This window comes from Myotis lucifugus, unplaced genomic scaffold, assembly GCF_000147115.1.
Source record: "Myotis lucifugus unplaced genomic scaffold, Myoluc2.0 scaffold_157, whole genome shotgun sequence".
Lineage (NCBI taxonomy): Eukaryota > Metazoa > Chordata > Mammalia > Chiroptera > Vespertilionidae > Myotis > Myotis lucifugus.
Window position 1 is genome coordinate 268,039 of NW_005871205.1, and position 19,595 is coordinate 287,633.

The following is a 19,595-nucleotide window of genomic DNA, read 5'->3' on the forward strand; positions in this document are numbered from 1 at the left end:
AGTTTTTTTCTTAGGTCCTTTCCTGTAACCTAATACTTTTTAAGATAACTTATTTTCATTATTCAACTGATTTGTGCTTAAAAGAAGCAAGCTAATGTTAACAGTAGCACAATGAGATTAGAAGGATAATTCTTCTACTAACCAACATAAAATACACTGTACATTTATAAAAACGAGTTTTAATTTACAAATTCTTCCTAGATTATCTCTATATTCCCTCCTGGATTTTTCTGCTGCATGCCTCCATTAGCACATTAAATTAAAACCTGAGTATAATTATGTAATTGTGGCAGAAGAAGTCCATTTACCTATAGCTAGGGTCACTGAGATGAATGGGATATGTATCCATAGGAACATTTTCCATTGAAATATCAGTAAGAAGAAGAGACTTCCTATGTTTTAGGCTACAGCGACTTCGAACCTCCTCAGACACTGTGAGTAAAGCTAAGAGGAAAAAGAAGGCAGATTAGAAAATTTAACAAATCAGCAGCTGACTTAAAACAGGACACACTTCTTATAACCTCCTGATAGGAATAACAGCTGTTATTGATCAGTAGCCCTAGGGAGTACAGGGTTTAAGGATACAAAACACTGAGGATAGACTTACAGCCCGTTTTTGGAAGCCTGTACATAAACATGAAATAAACTAAGAAACTTAATAAGCATCTTATATTTCAAGTCCTCTAATGAACCTTTGAGCTCAACAAACATAAAAAGTAGACAGAGCAGGTAGTATGGGATCCATTTCTCTGAGATGTAAATGATTCAAACAAAAGTTGCCACAAACCGAAGTCTGCTAAACTGGAAACTGTCACTTTCCATCAAATGACTATACATAAGTGTTAAGTAAGTACTGCTGAGTAGAGAAATCAGGTAAGAGCAAATAAGGTAATGGAATGGTGGGGATGGGCAGATATTTTAGGTAAAACAAATGGCATCAGGAATGAATATTAAAGAGGCAGAAAGGCAATTTTAGGAGATGGCAAATATATTTCCTTAAAATAGCCCATCAATCTGGAGAGGTAATGAAAAAATGAGGCCTATAACATTTAGAGAAAGGAGGACAGAATCAGCAGGCTGCTCAAGGGCCCAGGCTGCTGGGCCAAAGAGTTCCGATTTTATGACAGACAACAGGGAGCCACATGATATCTTGAAACAAAGATGACAAAAGGAACATATTTTAATGCAAATTCCTTGATAAGAAAATATATTTTTGGCAAAACTTTCAATTTAACCACCACCATGGGATGGGACTGTGAACTCTTCACCCTGCCAAACGACCAGCTGAAGGACTGACCCACAGGTGTCTGCATCTTTTTGAAGGTCCTTAGATACAGATGTGGTAAGATTAATTTTGTCTATTTTGTGTTTTTTACCTGCTAAGTAAGCCACGCTCTGTGTATTCACCTCAAATTTGTCACAATTCCTATGTTTGTTAACCAGAGTTAGTAGCGTATGCAAAATTCTGACTGTTCTTGCAACAATGGCAGGTGAAGGATGTCTGTACCCTACAAAAAATAAAAACAGACAAGGAGGTAGTTTATTCTTTCCACAGGTATTTGTTGAGTGCTTATTCTGTGACTAGCAACTCTGAAAAGAAAGGAGGCCATTTGGAAATAAAACAAACATTTGTGAGAAGTTAATTATACATAGGGTTAAATACCAAGTTGTGTAGAACAGAATGTTTCTTAGAACTCGAAGGCAGTGGTCGCCAACCGGTGGTCCATGAGATCTGAAAGATTGGCGACCGCTGCTCTAAGGTACCTCAGGGAGAGGAAATTAGGAAAGATGATTGTGTTTTAGATCTTCCATTCCCTAAAGCAGCAGAGATTTTTAAAAATCCCATGAAACTCACTTTAAGATATCTCATGAAAATACGTTTCTATTGCTTAAAAATTCTGATTTTTTTCCATCATCATTTATCCCCCCTATACCCTCTCCCACTCCACCTCTGCTCCCCTAAAAATTCTTTTTTAACTTAAAGAAAAAGCCTAAATGATAAATGAAGTATATGCTTTCAAAGCCTAAAGAATAGGGTTGATTAAAGGGTAAGCTTTATTTTCAGACAGCGTTTAATCACCAGTGCTACGACATTTTAAAATAGGGGCTTGTGCACTTAAAATATCTGATATTCTTTTAGAAGTACAGAATAAGCAAGCACTCTATCAGCCCCACTGCAATCCCTCTTCTTGGTATCCTGTAGTAAGTGCAGTATCTTTTGAGTACTCCCTATTCTCCTTAGAGATTAAAACTGTCAATATTTTTTGCAGTGGTGAAATCAAATATGGGGTGGGGCAAAAGTAGGTTTAAAAGTAGGTTAAAGTAAGTTCCAGCTGTTCATATGGATAATACCATAATCAATAAATAATAATATAAGAATAAACTCTGTTTTCATATTCACAATTGTAAACCTACTTTTGCCTCACCCTGTATGCACATTTGAAGTTGTGGGTATATGTGTTATATTAGGTAAAAACTATCTCCATGATCCCTTCCTCAAGCTTAAAATCATTTAAGTTGATATAAAACTATTAGAGTAGAGGCCCGGTGCATGAAATTCATGCACTTGGTGGGGGGTGTCTATGGGAGGGGGTGCCTCAGCCCGGCCTGTGCCCTCTTGCAGTCCGGGAGCCCTTGGGAGATGTCCGACTGATGGCTTAGGCCCGCAGGGAGCAGGCCTAAGCTGTCAGTTGGACATCCTTAGTGCGGCCATGGAGACAGGAGAGGCTCCTGCCACCATCGCTGTGCTCGCCAGCTGTGAGCCTGGCTCAGGGCTTCTGGCTGAGCAGTGCTCACCCTGTGGGAGCGCACTGACCACCAGGGCGCAGCTCCTGTGTTGAGAATCTGCCTCCTGGTGGTCAGTGCACGTCATAGCAAGCGGTTGAGCGGCCTTAGCATATCCTTAGCATATTACGCTTTGATTGGTTGAACGGCCGAATGAGCAACTGGCCACTTAGCATATTAGGTTTTTATTATATAGGATAGACTCAAGCTCTACCGTGAGTCTCTATTGTGGCCAAATCCAAACCTGCTTAAAATCACTGGTTCGTGCCAACTCTTTATTCCAGTCCTTCCTTTTCACTGACTTTGCCTCTGACTCACCATTATATGATGTCCCTATTAACTGCCATCTCTGGCCATGACTGTCCCGTGTTAATTAATCAACGCTAGCATGCAGTGAAGTCAGCAGTGGGCAGTAAAGCCAAATTAGGGAGGGATGGCTGATCACTGCTATAGCAATCTAGACATTTGGAGGGGTGAAGGTAGAGTACCAAAAAGGTGATATAATAATGGGGCTGATCAACAATAAATAAGAAACAAGTTGAAGAAAATCTGTGACCAAACCACTAAGATATTATTTTAGTAACATGTTAGAAAATGTTATTTATTTGCAGTCTGTCTTATTTTGATAATAAAAAAGATATATAAGTAGTGTTAACTAATAATACAGATATTAGAAGGTTTAGTACTTAAGAATTTTATAAAAATCAACTTTTGCTTTATTAAAAAAATCTGGTATTGGATGGGAAATTAGGCTCTATTAAAAACATATATTAAACAGAACATAATTCAATAAAGCAGATAAAATTTGCATTTATAATAAGACACATGAGCCAAATTATTTCAAGCAATCAATTACTTTAAGTACTTTTGAATTCTTGATACCATTTCATAAATATTCTGACACAAGCCCTCTACCTTTTAAAAGGTGTCCAACCAGTGCGAAGTTAAAATTAGAGTTGAAATTGAGTCCAACAAAATGATCCATTTGTTTGCAGTGCCATTCCAGAGGATTCCGAATTGCCCATAAATACTTCTCCGGACTCTATTAAAGATAATAGTGAGATGGTTGATGGGTTCACACAGGAACTTTCCTTAAAGGACCACTTACTGGTTCAATAGCTATAACAAGATAAACAATCCTTTCAAGCTGAAAGAAATCATTTTCAAGACTACTGAAAACCACAGAACATTAAGGTACTATAAATTAATTAGTGCAAGAAAGGCAATCATATAAATAATAAGATGATGAAAGATGAAATGCAAACTAAATGACTGTCAGTTTACATCCTTGTGACTTTTTAAAAACTATAATTTTTGTTGCTTTAAATAAGATCACCATTGTATGGGCTTTTTGTGTACCTGGCATTCTGTGTACCATGGTGACAGAAAATTCATGACAAAGATGAGAGTTCACTCACTGCCTACAGTATACAATGCCAGATGCATTATTACGATTATGTTGAAACCTTAAAGCAATCCTATGCAGTAAGGTTATTAGCTCCCTTTTACAGATTTATGCATTTATTCATTCTTTTACTTATCAAAGACTTACTGTGTGGTTTTGATGTGCCAGGCAGAGTTCTAGGTTCTGCAGATAACTAAACAGACAAAAACGACTCACCCTGGTGGACTTTACATTCTAGGGGGGAAAATGAGGAAACTGAAACTCCAAAACAGTATGCAATGTGCCCAGGGTAATAGTGTTTCCTAAAGTGCGGTTCACTTTAAAGTCACTGAGGATGCTTGTTTAAAGATGGAAGGTACTGGATCCCATCTCTGAATCATGGGAAGTGGTTAAACCCCAGGAATTTGCCTTTTTAATTTTTTTTTTTTAAAGAACCCCAATGAGCCTGGATGGCATGGCTCAGTGGTTGAGCATTGACCTATGAACCAGAAGGTCACGGTTCGATTCCTGGTCAGGGCACAGGCCCGGGTTGCAGGCTCAATCCCCAATAAGGGGCATGCAGGAGGCAGCCAGTCAATGCACTGATGTTTCTATCTCTCTGCCTCTCTGAAACCAATAAAAATATATTAAAAAAAATAAAAAAGATCCCCAGTGGTTTCTTTATGCATAAAGATTTTTGAAAGCAAACAACTGAAATGTTTAGAGTCATGCTCAGGTCTGTCTAGATTTTGATCTCAAAGAAACAAAAGCATGAGTATATAAAATATATGTAGTGAGGTGTTTAGAGCAGCACTGAACATATGCATCATCTCACATATTCACCCCCGCCTCCCTTTTTGGTGAGAACATTCAACTTCTACACTCTCTCAGCAAATTTCAATTACATGTGAAATGGGGGATGGAGAATGCTAACCTTTACCTTAGGGTTATAAAAATTAGCCTGACATGGTAGCTATTATTACTACTAAGTATTATTTATCCCTATTCTGTTTACTAGTGTTGAGTGAGTACTGTTTTCTATTTCTACTATTTTTATTCAGAAAGTATGCAGTAAAGTTTAAATATTTTTAATGAGTTGGTAAGGAACTGTGCTCGCAATAAGTTACATTATAGAAATTCATTTTTAAGTTAGGGACCTCTTCTGATTTTAAAAGGATAATAATAATAATGAACGAAGGAGTTCTAAATGTGCATAATCTAGGAATCCCAATAGAAGGCTTCCTTACCTTGTCATTGAATATCCGGAGACTGTCTAAGGTGTGCAGGTTTTGTTCAAGAAGTGCGGTGCCTGCTGAATACAAGTTGACCTCATCGAGCTGCAGCACGGCCACAGCTACCCAAAAGAGGGCTTTGTGCAGAGGGGAGTCCTGGCCAAGGAGACACGTTCAGGTTAGTAACATGAACCACAAAACAGTCTCATTCAACACACTTCAGTACAAGAACAAAGCATGTTATCCCCAAATCATATGGTTCTTTCTTTTATTAGTATGTGACTCTGGGCATGTTTTTTATTCTGGGGAAGGTAAATATATAAGTAAGCTCTTTATCTATTCTCTGTATGTAACCAGACACTGAGAACCTTAGCATCTCCTTTGATTTCTTCCCACACTCTGGTTCCAAATCCAGTCAACAAGTTTTTTTTAAAAAAATATATATTTTTATTGATTTCAGAGAGGAAGGGAGAGGGAGAGAGAGATAGAAACATCAATGATGAGAGAGAATCATTGATTGGCTGCCTCCTGCACACGCCACACTGGGGATCGAACCCGCAAGCTAGGCATGTGCCCTTGACCGGAATCGAACCTGGGACCCTTCAGTCCATAGGCTGACGCTCTATCCACTGAGCCAAACCAGCTAGGGCAACAAGTTTTACTGATTTTTCCAAACTAATCTCTTTTGCATCTGCTTATGGCTAATGACACTATTCCATGCCAACCTTCTTCATCTAAATGTGGATTATTTTTACCTCCAGTTTCTCCATGCTCCCATCTGCTCTGCACTCTACTACCAAATGACCCTTCTAGGTCCTGCTTTTGTCATATTACCTATTTGCTTGAAAACATGGGTACATTTCCAAACTCCTTCCTGAAGAACGCTGAATGTTAGTTTAGTTCTATCTTTACAACCTCCTCTGTCACTATTTTCCTGAACAGTTTCTCCATAACAAATAGAATGGTCTACCTACCATCCCTCCACTGATCCAGCACCTATCCAATCCTACTGCTATCACTCCCTTTCTCCACACTAAATCCTACCTATCTCCCTCTTTAACTTTTGTTCAGATTCTACCCTTTCAATTTTCTTGTCACTCTTACCAATATTAAGAGTCTCTTGATGCTCTGAAATAAAAATATTTATTTTGGGAACCCTTATTTAGCAGTGTGGTATATAGGGCAATACATGTACAGCCTTAGATTAGAATCATGGTTCTTTCTTTAATTAGTATGTGACTCTGGACAAGTTACTTAGCCCCTTTGACTCTCATTTTTACTTGTGAGATGAAGAAGAGAGAAACATCCTATATAACAATCCTATATAATAAAAGGGTAATATGCAAACTGACCCTAACAGCAGAATGACTGGGAATGACTGGTCACTATGACACACACTGACCACCAGGGGGCAGACGCTCAATGTAGGAGCTTCCCCCTGGTGGTCAGTGCACTCCCACAGGGGTAGCTCTGCTCAGCCACAAGCCAGGCTGACGGCAGCCAGCATAGCGGCAGTGGTGGGAGCCTCTCCCACCTCCTCAGCAGCGCTAAGGATGTCCGACTGCAGCTTAGGCTTGCTCCCTGCTGGTAAGTGGACATCCCACGAGGGCTCCAGGGCTGCCAGAGGGATGTTTGACTGCCAGCTTAGGCCCAATCCCCTGGGGAGTGGGCCTAAGCCAGCAGTTGGTCATCCCCCGAGGGGTCCCAGACTGCAAGAGGGCAAAGGCCGGGCTGAGGGACCTCCCCCGCCCCCGCCCCGAGTGCACAAATTTTTGTGCACCGGCCCTCTAGTCTTACATAATTTAGGACTAGAATGCTTATGTAAGTCAAGACCAGGAGCATATAAGTATTTTTCTGTAATCTATTTCAAGTCTAGCATATGTTGGTACTCAAGTCACAAAATTCTACAAAACTTTAGAGTTGGAAGATAAACTACGCCATTATCTAGTCTAGTTTACTTATTTTACCAATGTGCAAACATGATGGCCAGATATGTTAAATGACTTGGTTGAGATCACAAAGCTGAGATGAGCTCAGACCATCCTAAAACAGTGGCCACTCCATTTTATTCCTTTTAAATATCATCTTCTTGATAATCAGGTATACTTCACTCAGCTTTACATTTCTCCACAGTAATAACCACGAACTAACATACTATGTATTTTACTTACTTTGTTTATCTATCCACTCTACTCCCACTCACCCTAGAATGTAAGTTCCATGAGGGCAGGGAACTTTATTGGCTTTGTTCAGTATTATGTCTCTAGCACCTAAAACAGTACTTGGCATATAGCAGATACTTTATCAATACTTATTAGATAAAACAATTAAGAATATATACCTATTTTTCCTTTAGCACTGATGAGACAAAACACAAGCATTTGAGAACATAATCTTCATACTTATTCTTCCTCTAATGTAAATATTTCAAATAACTACTTTAACTATAACTTTTTCTTTATAACTACATTTCCCAAACCACCTATTTTTGTGAACTATTTGAAAGAAAAGATTTAACACCAGTACCCAAAATGAATGCACTCATTTTCTATTACCTTATTAAGAAGTGGTTGTAATTTGGTTAGTGCTATTACTGTAGCTTCTATCAGAACTTGACTGTTGTAAGTATCAGGTCCTTTTAAGCAACTCTCAAGTGCCTTTTAGGGAAACAGAATTCTTTATTTTACTTTCATTAAAATAAAACATTAACTCTTAAACCGAATCTCAGAATCAGTTCAAGAACAATTTCTTATTTAATAAATGACAGATTATTCCCAATGCTATAGTGATCTAGGTAAGCTTAATGCACATTTGACTTTTATTTTTTAATATTTCTATATTATATTCTAATATTAAGAAATCAGACATTATTATAATTATTACAAATTAAATAATTTTATATAAGACTGCAGTTTTACCATATAGTTAAAGTCTTTGAAAACTGATAAAATATTAAGAGTATCTTCTTAGCAAAAGAGACAATACTTATTTTCTTTTTAAGACATCTTTTTTTGGAGAAGGTTTCTTCATTTTAGAGAATTACAATGAAGAAAATAAAACTCATTGTTTAAAGATTCAATAAGCAACATACAACACATCTTATTAAATTCAAATTTAATGTCCTTTAGAAAAATGCAAGATTTGCTTTACAACTTGGGAACCACCAATACTGAGGAGGGGGGAGAGGTACCTTGCTGAGAATACGGATAATCTGCTTTATCTGCCCATGAGCCACTCGTTTGCTGATGCAGCCAAAGACAACAAGAGCCCTTGGTTGAAGGGATGGATTATACTGAAATGCAAATCTGCAATTAAAAAAAAATCCGAAGAGCTAATGAAAACTTTTATTTTTATACACAATAAATAATTAAAATATTGACTATGAAGTATTAGCTATCTTTTTGAAAATACACACACTTTTACAACTTATATTTGAGACATACCTTTGAGCTAGTTCTGTCCACTGGTCCAGCCACTTGCATGTTGGAATATCTCTCATACATGCCTAAAAGAAAGGATACTCTGAATATATTTATGCACATAACTGTTTTTAGAAACATTTAGATGATGTTTATTGTAATGTCATCAAATAAATAATATATATGTTACCAATAAACATATTTCATAAAAGCGTTTTTATTTAAGTAGTAAGTGCAAAGCAAAAGAAACCATATTTCTTCTATATAGTACGAGTGGGTTAAAAAAGGGACCTAACTCAGTTCCTTATCATTTTGGCTTATATACCTCCATGATCTCCAACAATGCCTCTGTGACTGTTTCCAAGGATGTCAAAGCAAAAGTCTCCCTCTCGTAGGAGCCAGGAGAGAATGACCTGTCCCGGTAACTGGAGCGGAAGGCGATGACAGCGGCAGACTTGACTTTGCTGATGCCAAACAGCAAGTAAAATTTGGGCAATGAGAACTCTGTCAAACTAAGTCTCAAAACTTGCTTGGTCTCTTCTGTAAAAGGAAAAATAAATAAGAAAAGACTTTAAAGATACTAAGTTTTAAATTTCAAATGCCATGTTTCATTTTGAATTTAGAAAATCTGAATATCATGTCAAAATTACATAACCATGCTCCCTAAACCAACCCTCTAGAAACATTATCTTAATTCTCATTGGCTTTAGCGCCAGCAATGCAACACTGTCAACTGGTGCTGAGTCTTTAGCTTGTGTGGCAGCTACAAGAGTCTACATGGCAAATAAGCAGAGAAATCTATCCACCGAGCCAAACCGGTTTCGGCTAATTTAATCTTTGAATGAGCAGCTTAAATTAAGAGTTTTGTGTTAAGGCACCATAATAAACAATAAGATAGATAATCTATGTCAATCAGGTGGTGTAAAATGGAGACAGGAGCTGGTGAAACACAAATTACCATCCTGGAACTTACCACTAAAATGAAGCTGTGTACAGGTACATAGAGAGTGAATGATATTAATGACCAATCCATGTGTGGAAGCTCTAAGGGAGAGTGGCCCTGTGGCCACTAAGAAAGTAACCACGTGGAAGAGGTAGGGGAGATGAGCTGCTACGTCCAGAGAGTTGTTGAAGGACAGCATCAGCATGTAGCGTGCTAGAATAGCAATATCGTCCCACATAAGATGTTGTTCTAAAGTAGGAGTTGGAGATAAGCATGTCTTATCAATTATTTTGCACATCCTTCCAATAACCTGTAAGGAAGCAGAATTTTAAAAACAGGGGCTAAAAAAAGTTTTATCACTAAACACTTTCAGTTTAACTAGTTACAAACAAACAAAACATTCTGATGACAAAAAGAGATACATTATGCCATATGTATTACCAAAGGAAAGGAAAAGTGATTACCTTGCTTGAAACCAATTTCACGTTTCCAGAAGCCAGAGCTACAGCAGTATCTGCCATGACCTCAGCTTTTATTGATCCCAAGCCACCTGTTGCACTGGTTTTGATGAAACTGTCCAGTACAACATCAAGGAGATCTGTAATCTAGTGGAAGAGGGGAAACATAATTTTTTAGCCATGCTACCATCTTAATTTTTAATTTAAAAACACTTCAAAAAATACTTCAAAGAGCAGCCTCAACATGAAAATTCCCTTTTACCAGAGGCCTCCAAAATATTGTTTTATATAGAGATCTGTCAGTAAGTGTACTTTATCATAAAATACCCAGAAAAGGATGAAGATATTCACTTCATTCCGTCAGAAATTCAGAAACTAGAATTCAAAAATTTTAAATCTCTCTATATTATTATTACTTGCAAAGCATCTGTGTTCTCTTCTAAGATAATGTATGATCGATATAAAATGTAATTATTTTAAAACATAGGAAGTGACATCAAGCACAGGGATGTTCTATAGGGCTACAGAACTGGTTCCAAGGTCACTTAAAATTATTCAGAGGATTCACAGCATTGTTTGAGTAAGGGTATAGCTTCCCTAAGTGATTCCTTTGAAGAAATTACATGCATAATTCTTGACCGATAAAAAATAAAATGTTACATTATATTCTGTATTTTAATACTGGTGCTCTATGCTAGAACTATAAATAAAAGCAGTTGTCCCACCATCAAGAAACATTCACTGACACCAATGGTATGTAAGCTAATAGAGTATATCACAAAGCACTATTTACTAGCAGCAACATTTTTATAGTTAAATTGTATAGAATTATGCCATGGAGAAGAGTGCTAAAAGAACTCGTTTTTCTTTGGCTCTGAGACATGCATTAGACATTTATAGTTTTGAACCAGAACAAGAAGTTAATGGGTGTCTGTATGCTTTTTGATAGAAGGGACTGTTTTTTCTACAGCTATACCTAGAACAGTGCTTTGCATAAATCGGGTACCAAATATTTGCACAAAGAAGGTAGGTACCAGATAAATGTTTAAGCAAACTCAATACCTGCCCAAGGCTCCCCCATATTTTTGCTTGAATAGATGGGTACATCTGTTTCTCATTTATGGTCATTGTTATCAGCTTATCAAGAATAGCAGTGACTCTTTGTCGTTTGGCATCATCATTGTGCTTACAAAATCGAACAAGATTTGACAGCCATGGAGTCATGTATTCTAAACAAAGGTGTTTCAATTCAATACCTGGGGGGAGAAATATGCTATTAGCATAGATGGTCAATGAAAATTAAATAAAAAATTATTTTAATTAATAATATTTTAAAATACAGGATTTGGGGGTAAAAGGTAAAGATAATGTACACTTATATGTACAACTCCTCCACAAAAACTTAAGACTTGTGAAAAGATGTAAAAATAGTACAAAAATTCCTTTATATACTTCATGTAAAATCCCCCACTTTTTTACTGTGGTAAATATATGCAACATAAAATTTACCATTTTTAAGTGTATACAGTTCAGTGTACACTTATGCAGTAAGTGCATTCACGTTGTTATAAAACCATCATCACCATCCATCTCCAGAATTTTTTCATCTTCCCAAACTGAAATTCTGTACTCATACATTTTTTATGGCTTCATATTATTCCATTACATGGAGATCCAACAATTTAATCAGTCCTTTATTGTTTGTACTTTCAAGTAAAATTTATAAAAATTTAAAATTCGACCTCATTTTTAACCCTCAAATCTCATAGAAATTTAACTGGATTGCCTTGAATTTGTAATAATCTGGGAAGAATTATTCATTCAGGAACACAGTATGCCTGTTCACTCAAATCTCTTCATATATTAATATTTCTCAATAAATCTTTACACTATTCTTGTTTTATCTTACACATTTTCTTTTTAGGGTTACATTCCAAAATTCATTATTATAAAAAAAAATAGTGGCCTGATTTTGATGAATTGTCAAAGCTCTCAATTGTTCAATGCAGAACAATCTAGAAATGTGTTTAAATGCAGAAAAACAGGTCTTATGTGTTATGGAGAGAGAAAGGGAAAAAATGTCAGTAAGTAAGCTGTGAGAACAGCAACATTTATACTACTGCAGGATATGAAGATGGACAGATGTGAAGAGTAGATGTTAAATCCATGAGACTTATTGAAGCCACGTCAGGAGTTGACCCTGGACCTGAATTATATGCACTGCACTCTCCAGGAACTGTACATGAACAATAAAATCATAGTTCAAAGTCAAGCTGAAGAAAAGAGAAAATATTTCCCTAAATCAAGGAGACAATGTAGATGTTTTACTAATTTGGAATAATCTAAGAAGAGAAATGCTGAAGCTAATTAAACTGAAGCATGTTGAGAAAAATACTTTGTGAGTGGGTTCAGAGGCATGTAAGGTATCAAAACTTTGCCACCTTGATTTATTGCCAGGATTTCAGTGGATCTGTCAGTGTGGTATGCCACAAAGTCCCTTCAGAGTGCCTTCAGTTACAGAGTACCACAGGTGAAAAATTAAAAGAGGTAAAGAGGTAAAAACATAATCAATTAGAGATTTCACTGGTAACTCCTGAAATGAAAGCGTTTTCTTAGAATTTTCTTAGAATTATTGTTAACACATTAAAGGAAATGATCATTACTTACTAGATTTGCTAAATCCAGAAATACACTCTTCCAAAAATTCTAAGGTGAGGTGTGGCTCATTGGCTGCCAATGTCTTACTAATGGAGACAATAAAGAGGGTGTTGTTGGCAGGGATACATAAACCTGATGTCTCTAGTAACTGGCCCTCGATTTTTAAATTAAAGGTACAGGTTAAGGCACACAGAAGATTATAGGCAGCTGACCTAGGAGAAAACACAAATGAATTTGTTTTAAAACTTATTTTTTCTTATAATTCCAAAATTTTTTCATAACATACAACTCGTGATTTTATTACAAAGCATAATCAACTATTTTTAAATTTTATGATCAATTAGAGTTGTTATGATTCTATAGTAAAACCAAAATACCCCTTGATCACTCAGGGATTTTTTTTTTTAAAGGAATAGTCTTTTTTAAATTTATTTTTATTTTTTAAATTTTAAATCTTTATTGTTTAAAGTATTACATAGGGCCTCCTTTTTCCCCATTAACCTCTTCCAGCCTGTTCCCATTCCTTCCACTGTAAGGCCCTCACCATCCCATTGTCTGTGTCCATGGGTTATGCACATATGCATACAAATTCATTGGTTGATCTCTTTCCACCTGCCCCTTCCCCTGTCTTCCCAAAGGGAAAATTCTTGACAACCAGAAGAGCACTCTGAGGCTCCTAAGATAAGTGAGGATAAGGCCTTCTTAAAAGACATCTCACCAAGATGTAAAATATGAGTGGTTTATGATTAACAGAAAGAAAGAGTAAGGCATATTGCATATTCAGTGAAGCTGAAACTCAAATTGTGGTTCCTCCTCCTGCTAGATCCAATTATAATGCAGATCATAAGAAGGCAAATGAAATGGCCCCTCATCGTATTAAAATGTTAAAACCTTCAATTGGCATCTACTGAATCTCTTCCTGGGTATCCTACAAGTTATACTACAATTTTTTTAAACATAACCAAGTCCCCCTCTATTCTTCCATGAACCCCTTCCACATAACTATTAAAAATAAAAAAACAAACAAAAAGCTTAATATATATATCCAGATTTCATTAGAACAAAAAATTCCCTTATAAATGTCTGAAAATAGATTTAAACAATTTAGGAGACAGCTCAAAAAACTCAGATTCATTTTTAAATTTTAATTTTTCTCTCCTATAGAGCAAAAGAAATGGGTTGTTTGCTCAGTAATTTTCAGGTTTTCCTTGCCTCTGAACTTTCATCATACTAATATATTTATGCAATAGACACAGAGGGAGGAAAAGCCGCTGAAGTTTAAGTCTGCCAGAAGGCATTTTCTCTGGCATGACATGCTCCAGCAAAAAGCAGAAGCTGTCACCGTGCTTTATTTCACAGGAGAAGAATACAGGTTTACCAAGCAAATGATTTTTAGAAGATTGTTAGTTAGCATTCTTGGATGAGGAACTTTAAATTAGATATTAAAGGCATACATATAGCTCCATTTTCCCAAAATGAGAATATTAAGATTATTGTTTCTAAGATTATGTATCTCTTACTAACTCCTAGGAATTCTGAGTTATACCATTTTGACATTGACTACTCTGCATATTTCTTTTTCTTTTTTTTAGCATTTTTTTATTGATTTCAGAGAGGAAAGGAGAGGGAGAAAGAGATAGAAACATCAATGATGAGAGAGAATCATTGATTGGCTGCCTCCTGCATGCCCCCTACTGGGGTCGAGCCCGTAACCTGGGCATGTGCCCCTGACCGGAATTGAACCCAGGACCCTTCAGTCCACAGGTTGACACTCTATCCACTGAGCCAAACCGGCTAGGGCTATGCTCTGCATATTTCAACAACTATAAAGAACTAAGGTCCTGGCCCTGGCCAGGTAGCTCAGCTGATTAGAGAGTCATCTGGATACGCCAAGGTTGCCAGTTTGATCCCTGGTCAGGGCACATACAAGAAACAACCAATGAATGCATAAATAAGTGGGACAAAAAAGTGATGTTTCTCTCTCTCTCCCTTCCTCTCTCGTTCTAAAGTAAAATAAAAGAAACTGGGGTCCCTCAACGTGGGGGTAGGTGTCAGACTTCTCTGAGAGAATAAGAGCAAAGAATACACAAAATCTTGTGTATAATTTCTGAGAGTTCATGAACCCCATGAGACCCACCCATGTAAAAAAATCTTGATATTTTCCCCTTTTAAATAGGGAGATCTGGAATCCTAAAAGGTCCACTTATTAAACCTGGGCTATGTTATACCCTAGGGAAGGTTTTCTGAAGCCAAGAATTTATATATGTAAAAACCTTGACAGTCTCAAGGTACTTCGGAGAAAAAATTATCCTAACATGAAATGGAGACTGGAAAAGAGGAAGAAGTACAAAGAGACACACAGGGGTGGAGGGATAGGAGGGTGGGGAAGTTGGGAGGAAATAATATTTACTAAGCACAAATTATTTGCTAGGGGCTATACTATACTATGTGACATACTATTAAATATGTGTAAGTATATAAGGATGACATTGTTATTTTAAAAATGAGGAAACGAGCTCAGGTTCAGTACTTTGCCTAAAGGCATACACAACTGATCTATATTTAAACCAAATCTACTGAGTCCTAGCTGATTAGGCTCAGTGGATAGAGCATCGGCCTATGGACTGAAGAGTCCTGGGTTCGATTCCGGTCAAGGGCACATGCCCATGTTGTGGGTTCGATCCCCAGTGTGGACCGTGCAGAAGGCAGCAGATTCTCTCTCATCACTGATGTTTCTCTCTCTCTCTCTCTCTCTCTCTCTCTCTCTCTCTCTCTCTCTCTGTCTCCCTCCCTCCCTCCTGAAATCAATAAAAATATATTACAAAAATATATAAACCAAATTTACTGACTCCATAGACCATGCTCTTTCCTGATTTGTGTCCACAGTATTAAGCCTAAACAGAACCAATTATCTCTGCTCAGATGACATCTATATTTATCTCAAGATTTCTTTCAAGAATTTTGCTAAAGTCACATAGATGGAAAATATACAACAATGTTATTGTTTTGAGTTATGGAACATTAAGCCTTCCTTTGCAAACAATGATAATCAAATTTAACTGTGAGGGACCTTAATAGTGATATACATTGAACACGGGAAAACTTAATTAGAAGACTCAGAGGAGGGAAACTTAATTTGGGAGTAGACTTAATAAAAAACAAATTTCGGGGAAAACCCCCAAAAACTGCTACGTTGTCTGTTTCAGATGAAAGTTTCCTGGACAAAGAACATATATTGGTTCAGTGTGAATCACCCTATTCGAAATCCCACAGTTCATGTGAATATGCCACAGCTTGATGAGGTCATGCTGGTTAACCAACATAGCATACCTCCCAATTTACAGTATTAGGGTAGAGGCTGCTTTCACAGCTTACTAAGTGGTTCATTTTAAAAGCAATAAACCTTGAATAAAGTTGAAGTGCATTTTTTAAATAACTTACCGTAAACTAGGATCTGAACTGCCTAAATTAAGTAATGCGATGTTGAGCAGCGTCCCAGGGACATCTTTTGGCCGAATCTTGGTGTGCTGGGGGATAGAATCTGGCTGCGACAGCTCCCAGCGTGTCCGGATGTGAATGATAGACTGGACAATGGCATCACACTCCTGGTGCATGAAGGTGAGTGGTGTGCCCTGGTTTGCAATGGTTAGGGTGAACTGGTTCTCATCCACTAGGCAGATTTCTTCAATTTCCGAAGCATAATAGATATCATTGAGAAAGACTGACTGCCCCAGGACTTTTGTTCGCTCTGCTGAGGTTACCTGAACAGCAGTAGAACCAACCTGGAAAGTGGTGGTGAGAGGGTGGAGTGAAGAAGAATTAAATTCCATTATGTTGAATTGTAAGAGGCCCCAAACCAACCAACCAACCAACCAACCAAAATATTATGTTTGCCATATAAGAAAGAGTTACCACCATTACATATGCAAATAATTATTGTAATAAATGCTCTCAAAGAGACTAAAAACATCAGAAAAAATTAATTTGTTTTTAAAAAGAGGTCAAGAATTCTATGGACAATTCCTGATTTTATCCTGAAAGTTCTTGCTTCTCATTCTGCAAAAAGCATGCCATAATCAGAATTCTCACTAGATAATTTCCACTCATTTGTGCCATCTGACTGATATAGAGCAAATTGCCTTCTCTACAATACTCTTCTATCTCCAACCCAACCTAGAACTAAGTGTACACATCTGTATCATCCACAGGACTCCATGAAGATAGAAAGCTTAGTTCTCTCTCTGGACTTACTTTACATCTGTTACAGTACCACAGGGACACTTAGGAAGGCCAGCGTACAGTCTGGTTAGTCAAGAAAGGCAGCGAAGCTAACAGAGTGGCACTTACTTTGATAGAAACCTTGGTGTCTTTGTGAGCCAGCCTGAGAGCATTGTGGAACACCTTCAGGTCCTCTTCTAATGCCAAGGTGGCAGCGGGGAGCTTCTGCTGTTCGTGCTCTATGTGCTCAGCCAGTTTCCCAGGACAGTCTATGAAAATGAGCCTTTTGCTGCCTTTGAGGCCAGTCAGCAGCCGCTCGTGATACTTGGTGTACTCCCTGACCCAGGAGTTACAGTTATAGATATAAACTGCAGAGACATTGTCATAAGCAAAGCCAGGAAAAACAACAAACCACTTAGAGAGAAAGTCCGTTTTAAAGCGATTGCTAGGCCCAGTATGGGTAAGGTCCACTACAATTTCATATGGCTTTGCATAATATGGCTTTAAAGTCAGCAAGACATGGTATATTAGCAAATCACCGTTGATCTGACCAGTTTTGAACCTAAAAAAGATGACAAAAAAAAGGACACAGATTGTTAACAGAGTTCTGAATAGATACATAGATGCTACTAATCTATTTTATTACTTTATTTTCTGATTAGCTTTCTAGAGAAAACTAACAATAATAAAAAATTATACAAAGTCTGGATCCTTTTATTAATCCTAACCCAAGGATATGTTTGGATATGTTTTTATTGATTATCAAGAGAGAGGAAGAAAGGGAGGGAGAGGGAGAGAGGGAAAAGGGTGAGAGGGAGAGAGAGAGAACACTGATGTGAGAGAGAAACATCGACTGGTTGCCTCCTGTGTATGCCCCAACCAGGGATCAAAGCCACAACCTAGATGCATGGGATGATGCTCCAACCATCTGAGCCACCTGGCCAGGGCTGGATCCTTTTTCTAAAACAGTTGTGCTTTAGACATTGAGAAGTAATGCTGAAGTAAAACAGAAGGGACAAATCTCCAATTTGAAAACTTTGAGTTATGACAGTAACAACAAACTTGTCCATCACAGTCAATCAAGGAAGAAGGCAGTGGACACTGGTAAGTTGCCTCCAGGCCCACCAAACTTCCCAGGTGAACAGTCTGGGTGAAAATGACCCACTTGGAGCCCTGGAGAGAACTGAATAGCTTTGTGAATTCATTTATCCTATCTTGACCACAGAGAATGGTTCAGTAGTGATCAAATGACTCAAATTAGGACAACCAGAGCCAAAGAGGCCCAATTAAGGCACTGCAGTTTAAACTCTTGGAAATTTAGACTTATAAACAAGGGGACACAGAGCCCTTGGAGCTGTTAGCTCATATCTTGAGATCTGAAGAAAAGCATGCCTAAAAACTGAAGATACGGAGCAGATAAATAAAGAAACTGGGCCCTGGCCATTTCATTTGAGTCCTAGATAAAGCCTCTCCTGGGATCAAATTTATCCCTGGACTATTCAGTTGTATGAGCCAATAAGTTCCATTTTTTTAAAATTAAGCCAGCCATGTTAGTCATATGTTGCTTATACTAAAAATAATGCTAAACAATGTGAGCAGCCAAGGTCAGGACCAACAGAAAGCCCTGAAGAAACACAGTACTAGAATTTCAATCAAAACAACCTATATGAACTTTGGCCCAATGTTCCATACTTGATGACTCTGGTAGTACTACTACAACCTAGGCTAAGATGAGTATCCTCACCTCAGAGCTTTTAATCTTGTTGGAAATAAGATAAAAATGAGACAAGTTATATGATTTTGAAATAAAAGAGGCCAGCTGTTGTCTCTCAGTGGTTGAGCGTCAATCTATGAACCAGGAGGTCACAGTTCAATTCCTGGTCAGGGCACATGCCAGGGTTTCAGGCTCAATCCCCAGTAGGGGTCATGCAGGAGGCAGCTGATCGATATAATTCTCTCTCATCAATGATGTTTCCAACTCTCTCCCTCTCCTTTCCTCTCTGAAATCAATAAAAATATATTTCAAAAAATAAAAAAATTTCAAGATCAAAGAGAAAGTATGAGGTAGTATATAATCACTTATCTCTGCATTATTATTAATGCAGAGAAAAATAGTGCTATTAAGTTCAGAGAGATCAATACAAACTGGGTAGTCAGTGAAAGCTACTTAGAAGACACACCAGCTGACGTGGATAGGAGGAACTTCAAACTCAACAAGAGGAGGGACTAGCAGACCTCATGGAGAGAGGTAAAGAGGAAAAGAGATAGGTAACTAGGAGTGTTGAGGTCAACAGTCAGCTAGTTTAGCTAGAATGGGGGATTCACACAGAGAAGTTCTAAGAGATAAAGCTGGAAAAATACATAATAGCTAAATTGTGAAGGGACCAAAACTGTTCACCTAAGGGGCTTAGGTTTTCTCCTAAGAGCTCAGTATTCCTCAGAGTGTCACACCAGCATGAGAATCAGCTGTGGTGCCTGATAAAAATGCAGGTTCCTGGA

At 37.6% G+C, this 19,595-nt stretch overlaps 1 protein-coding gene across 1 annotated transcript in view; it reads right to left on the bottom strand.

The window, feature by feature from the left end:
• The window catches only part of NF1 (neurofibromin 1), a 230,024-nt gene that overhangs the window by 24,063 nt on the left and 186,366 nt on the right, over positions 1–19,595 (bottom strand). The window contains exons 37-50 of the mRNA XM_023759565.1: positions 17,226–17,658; positions 16,320–16,660; positions 12,888–13,090; positions 11,283–11,476; positions 10,227–10,367; positions 9,793–10,072; positions 9,145–9,359; positions 8,844–8,905; positions 8,591–8,705; positions 7,956–8,057; positions 5,416–5,556; positions 3,700–3,826; positions 1,377–1,508; positions 309–444 (exon numbers count right to left, since the gene is read on the bottom strand). Coding sequence (XP_023615333.1) covers positions 309–444; positions 1,377–1,508; positions 3,700–3,826; positions 5,416–5,556; positions 7,956–8,057; positions 8,591–8,705; positions 8,844–8,905; positions 9,145–9,359; positions 9,793–10,072; positions 10,227–10,367; positions 11,283–11,476; positions 12,888–13,090; positions 16,320–16,660; positions 17,226–17,658 — 2,622 coding nt within the window. The remainder of the gene's footprint in view (positions 1–308; positions 445–1,376; positions 1,509–3,699; positions 3,827–5,415; positions 5,557–7,955; positions 8,058–8,590; positions 8,706–8,843; positions 8,906–9,144; positions 9,360–9,792; positions 10,073–10,226; positions 10,368–11,282; positions 11,477–12,887; positions 13,091–16,319; positions 16,661–17,225; positions 17,659–19,595) is intronic.